General features: G+C 44.8%; 1 protein-coding gene across 3 annotated transcripts in view; it reads right to left on the bottom strand.

Moving 5' to 3' along the window:
• Tbc1d14 (TBC1 domain family member 14) overlaps window positions 1–16,357 on the bottom strand; it is a 91,529-nt gene that overhangs the window by 51,176 nt on the left and 23,996 nt on the right. For all 3 annotated transcript variants that reach the window (XM_028758045.1, XM_028758044.1, XM_028758043.1), the window contains exon 3: window positions 926–1,046. In XM_028758045.1, the coding sequence (XP_028613878.1) occupies window positions 926–1,046 (121 nt within the window). The remainder of the gene's footprint in view (window positions 1–925; window positions 1,047–16,357) is intronic.

The raw sequence follows: 16,357 nt of genomic DNA, 5'->3' as shown, positions 1-16,357 counted from the left end.
CACACCTAAGGCTCAGGGATCATCTATAACACAACCCCACACCTAAGCCTCGGGGATCATCATGGCTCATTATTTAGAATAAACTAGAAGCACAACACTACAGATTAAAACTAGCACACAATACCCACATCAACCTTTCCATCTTAAGGAGGAGGACCTGTCTACTTTCCATGCTCTGCCTTAGGTGGGCCATTTTCTCAAACCCAATGTCAGCCATGAGAATTAGCACTTAGTTGATTCCCAAGAGAACTCAGAACATAGCTAACTGCCAGTGAACATAGATCTAGGGTGAGAAAAAAAAAAAAGCTGCTGGGGACAACTACTTGGCCAGCATCGGACCTTCAAGGTAAACAGGTTCAGAGCCTCAGAGAGGCTGCTGATTCTAAAAGTCCAGGCTGCCTAAGAGCTGTCACCATTCGGCCTGGGCTCCTCCCTGAGAAGATAAGCAAGTGCTCCAGCTGCAGACATGAGCAACATGAGGATTGTGTTGCAGGCCTAGCCTAGCCTAGCCTTGAATTACAAAGCAGACAACATCTGAAAAACCAAGGGGCAAGGTCCTCCCAGAGCCTGGGAGCATGATGGCCTAGCCTGAATGTTCTAGAGCAAAATGAAGGATTTAAGCTCCAAGATGTGTGGAGACTGCGTTAGTATCAAACACAATAAAGCTTGATTATAAACATGTGTGCAACTGTTACTGGAAAGACCAACTAAAATTTATCAAGTTTAAGTATCTAAAGCCCAGCTCAACTTCCCTGTATGCATGTTACACTCTGTAAAGAGGTGAAGAGAGTTAGATTCCAGCACATATTGTATTCAAATTTAAGATCCAGGCACCCAATGAACACAGAGAGCTTTCCAACTTCAAGCCTCAGTGAGGGTTACCTGTGTGGTTAATGAGCACACACTACACTCATCAATGGCTTACCTTTTGTGTTTTCTTTGAATCTTTCTGAGCAGTCTCTCGGAGTGGGACTTTTCCAAACAGCTTCCATCCCAAGTCTCTCTGTCTATCAAGTCTTGCATTTTGTTTTCTAGCAAGCAAATTCCTATAGAAAGAAAAGAAAAGGGCTAGGCCATTTCTGGGTGTTTACAGAGACACTAGGCCGGCCAAGGCAGGTTAACACAAACAAACCAAACTTTGCTTTGAGAGGGACTCTGTGCAGTGAGCACACATTAACACCTCAAACTTGGCTTGCACACACACAGAACTACACAGACACAGATCTTAGATACAAGCTTGCTGTAGTCAACTACTATGTGTACCAATTCTACTATTTAGAATTTTAAAAATGTACTCAATAATAAAGTAAATCAACAAAAGTCAGCCAAAATGAGCTAAATGCCTGGCTCTGCCATTCAGTAGCTTTGAGTCTGAACTAGGAATGTAGCCTGAGTCTCAGTTTCCTATGAGTGACAGAGACCCCATTTGCAATGCACAAGTTCAATTATAAACTGACATTTCAAGGACAGCAGTCTTTCAGATCAGAACTGCTTTAGTAGCTACCTTCTAGCTTAAATCATCTACAAGGTGATCTATACAGCCTCCAAGGATCAGAGAAAATCATTCATGAGATGGTCACAAGGTCTTCTCTACAATATGTAAACACAGTTCCAAAAACTACAAACCCTAACTGGCAGTACAAACAAATCTGGTTTTCAGCAGGTTTGACTATACAGGTCAGATGCAGTCAGATGCAGTCATTAATGCAAATGGCTTCCAGGGTGCCCCCAAAAGAAGACATGCCTGTAGCTTTCCAGTAAGTTTTAAAACATACCAAAACAAAATCACAAAAGCTTCAAAAAAGAATAACCAGCCGTGGTACCATACTCCTATAACCCCTGAATTTTGGATGTTGAGGCAGGAGGACTACTCGTTAATTCAAGTTCAAGGCCAGCCTGACCTTTAATGAAGAGTCTGAGGCCAGCTTGGACTGCATTATAGCAAGACCCTATCAAAAAAGAGGGAAAGGGAAGGGCGGGGGAACAGGACTATGCAAATGAATTGGTTTCACTGTTTTCTTCCCTTGTTTCTGTTGTGACCTTAATAGAATCCATTTCAGAAATGGTTTCACAGCCCAAAATATTTGTAAAAACAAACAAACGAACAAGTGAACTTTGGACACTCTAGAGTTTCAACACATTTACCATCTAAGAAGGATTTATGCAATTTAAACCAAGGAAAGCCCCAGGCACCCACAGATGCTAAGAACATGGGATACCTAGAACCTGAGTTACTGGAAAGGTTACGTATACTGAATTGGAGCTGGCAGAGATGGTGAAACAAACCACAGGGAAGGGAAGGCCGCTCACTGGCAGCATCGAGAAAGACAGGACTGCCATGTTCAGGGAAAGAATCTGAAACCTCACAGAGCAATCAAGGTATGGGATGTGTAAAGGGACGGGAGCCTGGCTCTTGTATTTATGTCTTGGGAGGCTGAACACAAGCAGTGCTATTCACTGCAGCAACAGGACCAGAAGATGAAAAGGAGCACTTGAAGGCAGCAGTCTGAGACTGCACTATGGAAGTGCAGACAAAGCTAAAGAGTACCCAGATTCAAAGCTGTTTAGTCAGTGTCAACCTAAGATCTTAAGCTCATAAGCCAACCAAAACTTGAGAGACTCATGGAAAGTACCTTGAATAAATTATTTTTTTATAGTTAATATCTTGAAAACCCCAAATCACAATGTTACATATAAAATGGTACTGCACGAAAGTGCTCTGAACACACAAGTGCTTTTCAGACTAGTGTGCATCACATGACCAAAGTCAGTGCGCAGCTAGGCACTGCAAGCACATAAGGAACAGGCAGACACAAGCCAGAAGAACCCTGTAGCCCCTGGGCAATCCTCCTGCCAGGGGTCTGGCAGCACCTCCAAACATCGTTTAGACCCCATACACATTCTTTTTTTTTTTTTTTTTTTTTTTTTTCCCCATACACATTCTTACCTAGTGTTCTATAGCTCCTTTCCAAGGCTATGTCACCATCTGCCCACACTGCCCATGGGACAGAGAACTGGGAGCAGCTCTAGTCAAGCTTTAGGCTGACTTCAGGCGGCCAGCCTCCACCTAGCAATAGACCCTCACACTTGTCCAAGGATTCCAGCACTGTTTCCATAGTACTCATTACTTCCTGCTGTCTTTGACACAGGTTCGATTGCCTCCCCTCTGTCTTTTGTCCCTAGCAGGAGAGTAGGGAAGTCACCTCTATACTCCCAGAGTCTATCTATTAAGCAGTAGGTGCTAAGCATGTTTGTTGGCAACTGAAGTGGTCACCATGTGTGTCTGCAAGGAGGCAAGGGCAGGGGGATGAAAAAGCATGGTTAACAACTCTGTCTGAGTATAATATTAAGTGCCAAAAGGCTCCTGTGTAGAAGGCTCGTCTCCAGCTGGTAGCATTACTGAAAGGTGATTGATTTCATCAATGGGTTAATCCACTGTTAAATTCACAGCTGAATGGACTATTCATTAGGAGGCAGGGCCTGTTTAAAAGTAGGTCAAAGGGGGGTGTGTTCTTGAAGGGTTTATCTAATCTCTGACCCTTCTTGGGATTCTCTCTGCTTCCTGCCTTACCACAGCCCAGAAGCAATGGAGCCAGCTGGACTTGGAAGCAAAGCCTCTGAAACTCTGAAGCAAAATAAATCCTCCCGCCATGTTGTTTTCCTCAGGTTGTTTTGTCACAGAGCCTGAAACATTACTAACATACATGTACACACAGCCCACACACCTACACGCTGCAGATAAGGAGTCAGCAACCCTGCTTACACCACAAGATCAAAGACCTCAGAGCAGAGGCAGAAGAACCTAGGGAAAAAGGGGCAGCGCAGGACTGAGGGGAGTACTTAGTAAAGTACTTGCCATATGTCTTAGTCAGGGTTTCTATTCCTACACAAACATCATGACCAAGAAGCAAGTTGGGGAGGAAAGGATTTATTCAGCTTACACTCCCACATTGCTGTTCATCACCAAAGGAAGTCAGGACTGAGAACTCAAGCACGTCAGGAAGCAGGAGCTGGTGCAGAGACCATGGAGGGATGTTACTTACTGGCTTGCTCAGCTTGCTTTCTTATAGAACCCAGGACTACCAGCCCAGGGATGCAGGGATGGCACCACCCACAATGGGCCCTCCCCCCTTGATCGCTAATTGAGAAAATGCCTTCCAGCTGGATGTCATGGAGGCATTTCCTGAAGGGAGGCTCCTTTCTCTGTGATAACTCCAGCTTGTGTCAAGTTGACACACAAAACCAGGCAGTCCACCATACAAGCGTGAGGACCAAGCATGACCCCAATCTAGGAGCTAAGCGCAATGCCAGGCATGGAGCACACCTGGAAAGCAAGGTAGAAAGCTCCTGAGGTTGATGTGTGGCCTCCACATTCACGTGTGGACACACACACAAAAGAAGAGACAGTGGAGGGTGAGGACTGGAGAGGCCAGGGGAGAAAGAGCACCCACTATGCCCTCGGGGACAGTTTGCAGGGGGTAAGTGTTCACTACAGAGAAGCACTTGAGAGAAAACAGTTCTCATAACTGCTGGGCTCCTTTGTTCTGTATCCCTAGAAAATTATGGCTCCTCAGTGAAAAGATACATTTGTGACTCAAAGAGGAAAAGTACCATCCTTGAAGCATTAGGGATGGATAGCTACAGGCTTCCGCAGCGGCCAACATGCAGCCCAGGGCCTGTAGCCCTGCTTCCAGTCCATATACTCCTCCATTACACTGCCTACATGGCGCCCTGACCACTTGAGACTCCAGATCACATCCTCTGTGTTCATGTACACACACTAGTGTGGTCCTCCTCTGCCTGGTGTATGCCTGTCTTAGTTCCTCACTACTCACTTCTTCCCAGATGCTCACTCAAATCCCCCTTCCACAGAGAAGGCACAGAACCTCTTTCTAAAGGCATCAGTCTGGGTAAGAAGCTCCTCTGCAGGCTGAGACTGTGCAGCCTTCAGGCCTCACTCCTGCCATGTTTCCTGGGGCCTCAATTGTATTCAGTGATAGAAAGTTCCAAGTAAAGGAAGGCCTTCTTCCAGTAGCCGTCTTGTCTAGGACCCAAGAAGAGGACTGTGCTACCTATGTACAAGTCCTTGCCCTTTCTTTCTTCAGCTATCCTTCAGGCACTGACTGGTCCTGGACCCAAGGCCCCAAACAAGCACCATGCCCTGAAGGCAGAAATGGCTCGCTCACACTAGCCCTGTCTTCCCATCTTGTCAGTGACTTGACCCTGTTTTTAGGGGGCATGTGGCCTAGCTCCATCTCCATCCCTGTTCCACTGACTGCTCCCCATGCCCAGTGGGGAGTTTTGCAAAAAGGTGTTTGCAAATAGGTGACATGAGTGTTAAATGAGGTGGAGGCCAGAGCTCAGTATAGCCCTATTCTTGGCCTGAAGGAAACCTGTTCCCACCCATCAGATGTTTCCATGGTTCTCCATTGAGTAGGCACTGGACAGCAGGGACTCCTCATGCCAAATCCCTACCACCACCACCACCACATCAGTACTGAGAACTCTCAAAACACAGAGATCTGCAGAGAATGAGCTAGTTCATGAGAACAGAGGGTTTCCAAAGAAGGTGGTCTCAGAAGCAGTAGTCAAGGCATCTCTAGCAGCCTCAGAAGCTGCCTGCACCAAAGTGATTCCAGAATCCCACTGAAGCTGTCTCAGCCTCTCAGACAACAAGACTAGGGTGGCAGTGGAGGAAGTATCAGTGATGAAGCCACACCAAGTACAAGGGACTAAGTTGGATTCTAACAGCAGGAAATGAGGCCTAATAACCATGGACAGGCAAAGCTGAGCTGTAGCTGTTTTACCCAGTGGCTGGAAAAGTCATTATTTTCATCTCAGTACATCATACTCAGGAAAAGATACAGACACCCAAGACAAAGTAATGCTCAAAATAGTAGAGTATCAGTTTCTGGGAAACCAGGAAAAAGTTCATAGGTACAATGTGTAAAACACACAGGGTGTCACTAGAATTGGAAACATGACAGCTCCTGACACATTTACCAGGAGCCCACTAGGATTCCAGCATGAAGATGTAGGACCAGTATGTACTGCCTCTTCCAATTCCTGGCACCTTACTCTTAAGGCCACTTAGGGTACCCTGTATAGCAGGAGGTAGATATAACACAGACACCGGCAAAAAGGCAAGGGAGACTAAGAGCCAGGTGTGGAGAATAGCACCAAATCTGAGACTGAAACTCTCCTTATCTATAGTAACAGAGTTAGGGCTCAGCTCTGTACAACAATGGAGCCACCACCCACTGTTCCTGCTGAAGACCTGAACTGCGGAAGCCACTACAGTGAAGTATGTTGACTGAAACACAGTGTTATTTTTTAAATGTCATAAAAAATGAAAGCCAAAGTTTGAGACATATTAATATAGCTTTAAGAAGGACAATGGACACTTTCTTAGAGACTGAGAATTACCTGTTGTCACAGCAAAAGCCAGAGTCCTAACAGTATTAAGTAAGACATTTGATCACGTGTCAACCCCCGCTTGTCCAGGGTGGACTCCCTGCTAACAACCACTCCTCTGAAAAAAGTTACTAGATATGATATACAACTTTCCACCACAAACTCCACTGCATTTTTGAATTGTGAACCATGCAAATGTATCACCTGCTTTGAGGTTTATAAACAAGAAACAGCCACTACAAAGCCAGGTATTTCTGTCACTAGAAAACAAAACACTCTTGCATCTCTCTCCAACATCTCTCCCCGACAGTATCTCTCCCCCACAGTATATCTCTCCCCGGCAGTATCTCTCCCCCACACCACATTACTCCCTCACTGCATCCCTCCTACCCCCCCCCACACACACACACAAACTCCAGTTAGTATAAATGAGTCCACGGTGCTCAGTAGAAGTGGCCTTAAGCAAGGGAGAAGTTAAAGGCAAAATGAAATTACTCAGTGACACTCCACTGGCACCACAGACCAAAGTCTTTTGAAAGAGGAACTAAACAAGCTTGCTCAGCTGCTGACATATAAGCTTTGACTCAAATCATTCACTCAGGCAAAATCCTTTGCCCTGCCTCATGGCAGTGTGAGCAGCCTGGAGAGGGGGCTCGATGAAGAACAAACACCTCAGGAACTTTTTCCTGAGCCTTTCATGTTGTACTTCCAGGAAGCTGAGCCTCTGCCCAAATCTAAAAACAGAAGTAGCATGAAGAAGGGCCCCAGCCTTCATACCAACGCCTGGAGATGGGAGGCAGGGACCAAGGGCAAGGCATTCAGTGGGGCAAATCCAAGAAGGTCGAGGACATTTGAGGGTTAGCCAGAGCTGGACCAGTATCCTAGCTCTAACCTTTCTTCCCTCATCCACACAGGGGAAGAAAGGAAGGACAAGACAGATGTCATGACACCTGGTAAGCTATCAATCACTGCTCATTTCCCTCATGCTTCATACCCACTCAGTGTATTTGTTGTTTTGGTTTTGTTTTATTTGTGTATAGGTAAGACTCATCTATTAACCTCTATTTCCACCTCCTAGAGCTAAAATCAGGATGCTCAAGAGATAACAACCTACCCAGATCCAGCTACAAATAAATACAAAGCAGTTAATGCTGTGCTGGGAAGGCAGCTACCAGGGTGACTGCAGGTCCTGCTTAAAATACAGGCCCTGTGGAGGCCATCTACAGCAGCTATCTGGACAGCAGTACATCTCAACAGATGTGTATCAGACACTATGCTCAGCTGCTGGTGGCACATAGCACAGGAAGCAGTATCTGCCTCAGGAACCTCACAATGTGGGAAAACCACAGGACCAACCCACACTGTTCAGATTCTCATGTTAATTCTGAGCCTTCAGCCCTTAACTTTCCAACATTAGACCTAAATCACAGGTTCTCCTCCCAGGAATGTACCAAGCACTATTCCACCACCAGTCTGGATTCCTCCATGATGGCTGAGGAGGCAGTATCCAAAGACAACAGGAGCCAGAAGCCTTGCATAGGAACAAGAAAGAGGACCACAGCTTCAAGAGAACAGAAATGCCCATCACAGTATCACAAGAAAACCAAAGTCACATGGTACGTTTCACCTCCATCTCTCCAAACACTTCCTGACTGAAATAGCTGTCCAGATATATGCTGACCACCTCTGCATGCTTCTCTAGCATGGATCTCCTACTCCACAGATGTTACCGTAAGCATTACCTGTGGCTTTGGTTAAAATTAATGGTAAGATTCCAAGGTGTCAGGTAAATTCTCAAGACCACCCACCTGGTAGTCAGGCCTCCCAAGTCAAGTGAAGAAATAAATGGCATCTGCTCACTGGACATGGCCCACAAGGCTGGGTTTTCTCTCAGTGAGCATGAAGAATGGCTGACTTCTACCAGAAGAGTGGTTTGCAGCACAGGGAACCATTCTCCTGTTCCTTCAACTTCTAAGACAGAGGAAGGGGATGGTAAACAGCTTGTTCACTGTCCACCTCTTTCATGCAGCTACCCTCAGTCCTCTGTCACCTGGTTGCAGAATCAAACAGGGAAGAAGAGCTGTTCTACCTGGTAAGAACCCAGCCACACTAACTCAAGCAGCTCAGGCACTATCTACTTCAAGACAACCATACAGTGGGAACAAGTAGTGGGAACTTCGTTTCCTTTTTAGAGTGTTCTTCAATGTGAACTACTGCTTGATTTTTTTTTTTTTTTTAGAAATCTCTCCTCTCTCTCTCTCTCTCTCTCTCTCTCACACACACACACACACACACACACACACACACACACACACACCGTGGTTTCTGGCTTCTCTTGAAATACCCTATGTGAGCACACTGGCAGCACAGGGAGGCAGAGCCGTGGCGGCCTGTAGGGTATGTTGGCCTGTAGCACCCAGCACTGCCCCCACACTTATCACATAGTTAACACCAGCATTTCCATCATCTGTTTTTAGGGAGGACCTGACCCAGATTTTTAGGGACTCTCTAAGCTTTAATAGTTTAGACAGGAGATCCTTTAAGGAAAAAAAATTAATTATGAACACAAAATTTGGGATAAATGAGCTTCTGGAGGCTAAGAATCATTAGTAGTGTCCCGAATTCAGTCCCGGCACTCTGGCATGTGAAGCCTGGAGCATGCAAGCAGCCAGGAGACTCCAGCAAGCACCCAGAGCCAAAGTCCATGCCCTGTTGTTAAATACCTCTGGACTTGTAAGTATTGTTACACTTGTCCTCATTAACTTTCGGGATAGACTGAAGAAAAAAAAAAAAAAAGAAGGCTTCAAGAGCAATATAAAATGCTCACTGACAACGAAATACACCGGGGCTGCACCTGGCCCCTGCCCTCAGAAGGCAGACACAGAGAACATAGGGACAATGTCAATCCGGTACTTCATCAGGGTGTAAAGCTCCCAAGGCTGCCTCTGCCAGTCACTGCTTCATCTCTAGTGCCCAAAGCAGGCCCTGAGTACATATAGCATGCTTTCCAAGGCACTGAAGACACAGTTCAGGCTCCATCCCCAACACAGCACTAACCAAGGCACTGGTGCATGCCTGTAATTCCAGCACCCAGAAGGTGGAAACAGAGGGACCAGAAGTCTAAGTCACGCTTGATTACATGGCAAGTTTGGGGCTAGCCTGGGCTACATAAGACTGTCTTAAAAATGAAAAAGTAAAAATCTTGACCAAGGGATTTTTATAAGGGTTATAGAAGGACTGCTACTGTACACTACCATAGAGGAAACCAGGCTCTAGAGCAGTCCAGGAGACATCCAGCCACATGGATCAAGGATCAGTTGAGGAGGAGGTTGGCTGAGTGGGCGGATGACAGCCCCTGGCCTGGTAAAGCAGGTTCAACCAGCCAGGCACTACTGAGAGATTTCTAAAGCTCTGCTGAGGTGTGAAGGAAGTGAAGCTCCATAAAGGCCTCCACCCTGGGATACTGCATATGTGAGGAACATGCAGCTTGCTACTGGATCCTGCCATCACTCCTCATCCCTTCCCTCCTTTGGCTCACCACATCAGACTCCAAAGCTGAACCACAGCACTCATTTCCAGGAGAGCAGCTGGCCCATTTCCAGTCACAGCTACCTGTTACAGGTCACTCTCTGGCAGACTGGAGCTGACTAGACACTTGTCACACATTTTGATTCCCCTCCCAGTATCCAGCCACCAAATAAACAAGAAGAACCTAGAGAGACAGAAAGATCATGGCTGGTCCTCTCCATCCCACCATAGTGAATTCTACCCTCACAATCTGACATGTGTGTGCATCTAGTTAGTTGTTTCTAGCCTTGCCCTAAGAAAACAAGGAACAGTTACAGGGCTGCTATAGACACATTTTCCTCAGTAACCCCACACTTACACAGAAATCAAGAGCACTAGTAGAGTACTAGGCATGTCTGCACTAACATGCCCCAAAGAGCTATATCCCCAACATCCTCCCAAACACAAGTGAGTGGGTCCATTTTAAACAGGACCACTCAAGGAAACTTCCCTACCACGTCAAGGGCATCAAGTTACCTCACAACAAATCCTCCACCACAATGAGAAAGACCTGGCTCTGGCTGTCCCCAGTTACACAGCTAGAGAGGCATAACAGCCACTCACCTGTCCATGAGCAGAAGCAAAGGGGAAACAGCCATGATTCTACTGTGACTACACAGTTCTCAGGGACCAGTCACAGATGCTCTGAATCTCCTGGTGCTTCATACCTGGCAAGCCAGAGTGTCAGGGCTGCACCAGTGTCCTCCTTCTACCTGTTCTGAAAGGTGAAGACTTGCAGGATGGAGCAGATCAGCTGGAAGGGCAGGGGTGGGGCACCTCACATGTCACAGGAAGGGTGGAGGCAGAGGGGCAGGCAAAGCAGAGTAGCAAAGCCTGAGTGTACAGCTCCTCAGGCCAAGACACAGTTCTAGCACAAGTCAAATCAGATGGGACAGGCAAGCTTCTGATCATGGGCCCACTATCCCTTCATACTTAGAAGTACTACAGCACTGTACAAACTGCCATCCAAGCAATACCTGTGACCACACTGTGCTGGATGGAGAAGGAAGTAAGTGTTGGATATGCAAGTGGATCAAGACATGTGTCATGTCCAAACATTCCTTTGAAAACCAACACTGGAGAAATTCCCTCTCATTCACAAATCCAGATACTGTTTTAAAACCAAAACAAGTCAGGCAATGGTGATACACACCTTTAATTCCAGTACTTCGAAGGCAGAGGCAGGTGGATCTCTCTGTGAGTTCAAGGTCAGCCTGGTCTATGGAGTGAGTTCTAGAATAGAAAAGGCTACACAAAGAAACCCTGTCTCAAAACAAAACAAAACAGAAGCTAGAAATGACTCAGTGGTAAAAAGCACTTCCTGCTCTTCTACAGGGCTTGACTTTAGTTCCTCAACTCCAGCTCCAGGAAATCTGATGACTTCTCCCCTCCATGGGTGAAGGAGTTCAAGGTCCTCCTTGGCAGCATATAAGTCTAACAGCCTGGGCTACTTACTGAGACTCTGTCTTAAAAAAATAAAAAAATAAACACCCTACGTGTGATGATTCATAAACTCAACACTCCAGAAGCTGAGGCAGGAGGGCCAAGCCTATGAGATCAGCCTGAACTATCCAGAGTTCCAGGATACATAGTGAGACTCTGGCTCAAAAACAAAAAGGATCTAACAACCTCAAGTTCAACAAACACCTAAACTCTAAACCCACCAGCAGTTACTGCAGGTTGCTTCTTCTGGGGGCTGCCATCAACTGACATGCCAACTGTCAGTCCTGTAAAAGCCCTTCTACAGGCAGCTGTCAGCTCTATTAACACTTCACTGAGAAATACTGTGTCTGTAGCTGCACCAGAAATATCTGCTCAACAGCCAGTGACCTTGTCTGGGACAAGGAGTTGGTGACTCCAAGGAAAGCAATGTCACTTGATACACTGTAGAAAGGAAGGGGGAAGGGGAGTTTATATGGTATAGGACAATGAAAATGTTGACTCCATAATTTAAAAACTCGCAGAAAAAGAAAATATCAGGTTCAGATGGCCTCACCAGCAGTCTTCCAAACATGGAAAGAAGAAACACAGGCATTTAAAGAACAAGTCTGTCTTAGTCCTTCTCCTTTCCAAGGCTCATCCCAAGAAATGTATTAGGCCACTCAACAAACCCACTCACTGGCATCATTTACTAAGAAAAGCACATCAGCAGCAGAGCCCCTGCCTAGGCTGGCTCTGTAGTGATGGAGACAGGGACAGAGTATTAAGTGGAGTATAAACAAATGTTTTAAAGTCCCCTACACTGCACTGGAGTACTATGGAGTTCAGAGACAGTAAAGCTGACTTTGGGGGCATATATAGGTCAGTAAGTTTTAACATATTCATAGCTTCAACTGCCAAAGAAGAATATCTTTTTATTACATTTTCGCTTATTTTGTGTGAAGGAGGTATATATACCACAGCATACCTGTGGACATCAGACCTATGGAAGTCAGTTCTCTCATCACCTTAGGGGTCTCTGGGACTGAACTCAGGTTGTCATCATTTGTATCAACCACCCAACAGCTGAGCCATCCAATCAGCCCCAGAGAAAATCATAAAAACTATCTGAGAAAAACAGAAAGAAAACACACCATATAAGGTTTTTGATACCAAAGCTAAAAGGAAAAATTATAGCCCATATTCTTATGAATACAGGAAAAAAATGAAACAAAATATTATCAAATATAAAGAACAATGTGTCATGAGCAAATTGAATAATTCTAAGAATATGAAATCATTAGAAAAATGCAATGGCATTCACACACACACAGCACAATAAACTAAAGGAGAAAACATAGCCAGCAATGAATAGAGAAAAGTCATCCAATAAAGTGGAAGACAGGCATGCCTTTTTTAAGACTTTAAAACTAGGAATAAAAAGAACTGTCCTAGTCTGAGAAAAGATACTTAGTAGTGTTAGCATTTTGTCTAAGCTCCGCCCCACAGTTACCTGGTCATGGCCAGGTACGCCTAAAGGGGGCTATAAAGGGGGCTGCTTGCCCCCTCCACGCTCTTCTTGCTCCCGCTCTGTCCTCTCTGGCCCTTTCCCCCTTCTCTCCCCATTTCCTTCCCCCATCTCTCTCCATATGTTCATAGCCAGCCTATACTCCTCTACTACTCTGCTCTGCTCTCTATCTCTGCCTTTCTCTGTCTCTACTACCCTCTCAACTCCCCTCCCCAAGCCCTAAATAAACTCTATTCTACACTACACCATTGTGTGGCTGGTCCCTCAGGGGGAAGGGATGCCTTCCTCTGCAGCATGGGCCCTGCAGAGGCACCCCCTTACCCCACACTTCACCACACATCCACAAAAACATATTCCTTCTCTCTCTTTATCTTTTTATAAACACAACAAATAGAAGGCCATACATCTGATCAGAGCTACAGCAATGCTGACCACACTCTCAGGGATCAGAACCCCCCACCCCCACCCCCGGCAGGGACTTTGCCAGCACCACCTCAATGCACCTCGCTGTAGAAGAAGTGAGGAAGTAACAAGGTAAGAAAACAAGATGAGAGGTAATAGAAAGAGTCATGCACAGACTGTCATGACAGTCTACAGAGAAATCCAAAAGGGTTTACAGATAAGCTATTAGAGTAACTGAATTTAGCAAGACCAAAAGACTCAAACTGTATACAATAAAAATTAACATTACTCAACTATATATAATAAAGCTACTGAAAAATAGTATCTTGGAATAATTTTGAATATTTTTAAATTACATTTTATCTATCCTATCTATCTATCTATCTGTCGGGGGTGGGGGGGATGTGGCATAGTGCACACATGAAGGTCAGAAGATACCTGTGGAACTCAGGTATCTTCTTCTACTATGTGGGTCCTGGGGATGGAGCTTAGCTTGGCAGGCTTGGCAGCAGGTGCCTTTATCTCCTGATCATCACACCAGGCCACTTTTTAAAATACATTTAATGAAAGAAACACAAAATCTTTATATTAAAAAGAATTCTTTTAAAAAGCATAATGAAAAAAACAACCCCTAAGTCCTAAATTAATGGAGAAACTAACACATTTAAAGATAAGTAGTCTTCACTGATCTGTGTCAATAAAATCTCCAACAAAACCCTGGGAAATTTTTTCAAAAGGAAACTACCAAACTAAAATTGCTATGGAAATGCAAAGGAGCAAAGCTGCCAAGACAATGTCACAAAAGACCAAGCAGGAGAGCACAGGCAGTTACCGGGCCTCACATGGCTGACTGAAGAATACCATGGTGTTAGTGAAGGAGAAAGTAAGGACAGGAGACAGGCAACAGGTTCCCTCAAAGGTTCAGGGAGAAAGAAAATCTGCATACTGTGCGTGAAGATCTATTGGAAATGGCAAAACAACAAACTGCCAGAAGACAGCAACAATCCTACACACGTAACAAGAAATCACATACCATAAAAGGAAGACAGATAAGGTAGAACTGGTTACAGCCTAAAATACCTTTGTTCACAAACAAAAACCATAACAAACATTAGGAAAATTAAAGTGTAAAGTATAAGCCAAGTATGAGAGTATCTATCTGAACTTCTAATCGCTTGCGAAGAACACTTGAATCCAAGAATTTATGATCAATCTGGGCAACATGATAAGCAGTATATAAAAATAAATAAATAAAGTAAGCCATGTTGAAGGACAGGTATTTGTGGCACATGTATCTGACGAGGGTTGCTTATCCTGAATATACAAATCAATTTTTATGGGTATGTAGTCCAGAGATGGAACACATGCTTAGCATGCATAAGGCCTCCCAGCTTCCCAGGAAAAACAGTAATAAACAACAAATAAAAAGCACCACAAAAGAAATTCCAAGTGTCAAATATAATAAAAAAAGATACAGCTTATTGTTAAAATAAAAATGCAAATTAAAACCAGCACAGCCCTATCCTCTTGCCGGGATGAACATTCAAAACAAAATTGGCAATACCCATGTCTAGAGAGGCTACTGACCAAACTGACTCCCAACAGAGCCAATGAAGTGTGAAGTGCTGTAGCCAAACTGGGAAGAGGCCTGGCATGGACAAAGCAGCCTCTGGGATTCTGCCTAGGTATATGTACCTCAAAGCACAGGAACCAAAGTAGTATGATCAGCATCACCCCTCAGTGCTGAAACTCAGCAAAGTACCATCCACAGGAGCACACACAGAGTGTGAGCAAAGGAGTCCAAACCCAGGAGTGCACACTAGGTTACTCCATTTATCCCAACAGTGGTCACCCTCTCAGGACAGATATTGTGAAAGAAGTGGCCCAAAAGAGGCTTCTGCGGGCTGCTAATCTACCGGCATTGGTACGAATGTGCTTACTCAGTGCCTACAATCTGTGTGCTTTGCTGCACACTCAACGTCAGCAAAGTGAACTCAGTTCCTCTGTGACTCAGCTGGAAGTCCCTCCCCACACGGCCCCTGCAATGCTCCCAAACCACTTCCACCAGTCTTTTACACAAAGAGCTGGCAGCATAGGGTCTAGTTTCTTTCTTTCTTCCTCTTTCTTTTTCCTTTTTAAAGAAAATATTTATTTTTTGTTTGTTTTCAGTTGCATGTGGAGATCAAGGGAACACTGTGTGAATCCTGGTCATCAGGCTTGGCAGAAGGCAAGTGCCTGAACCTGCTGAGACACCTTACAGGTCCAAGATTCTAATTTCTAACCTGCCAACCTCCTACTATATGGTGAGAGCCTTCCTACTTGGTCTCTGTATCTCAAGGCCTAGCGTGAAACCTACTGGGTAACTCATTAATCTAACCCTGAAATGACTCCTCTGCAAGTCTCCACAGAGTCCACAAGACTCGTATTTTCCCTATCCACAATCTCCCAAGTCTTCTAAATACTCCCTAACTCGAAAAGGAAAAACTAAACAGGGATTCCATTCTCTTTTAATATCAACTTAGATTTTTATGAAGAGAAAAAGAAAGCAGAGCAAAGGAGTCTAGAGACACGAATCAGCCATTAAGAACACTTGCTGCTCTCCCAAAGGACCTAAGTTCAGTTCCCAGCATCCACATAATATAGCTCATAACTTTCTATAACTCCTCTCCAGGGGATCAAATGCCTCTGGCCTGTGGCCTCCACAGGCACCTAAACTCAGGTACACATATATTCACAAGCAAACATGCACACCTACACATAATTAAAAATTATCCAACTAAATCTAAAAAACAAAGCAGCATGAAAGTGGCTATGTAAATATAAAATGTACTTTACTAAAAATATGCAATCTATTTCAATCTCCAACTAAATACTAAGAAAAAGGTGGGGAAATTGGTCAACAGTCACAAGTCTGTCCACATAGTAGTCATAAGTAATCTTGGAATTGCAACAATCTCAGGCAACCATGAGAAGACTATGCTCCCTTAACACTAGGAAGAAAAGGTAGAAAGTGTATTCCTAGAATAT

Source organism: Grammomys surdaster, unplaced genomic scaffold (assembly GCF_004785775.1).
Source record: "Grammomys surdaster isolate TR1022 unplaced genomic scaffold, NIH_TR_1.0 126187, whole genome shotgun sequence".
NCBI lineage: Eukaryota > Metazoa > Chordata > Mammalia > Rodentia > Muridae > Grammomys > Grammomys surdaster.
This window is presented reverse-complemented; position numbering and strand designations above follow the sequence as displayed.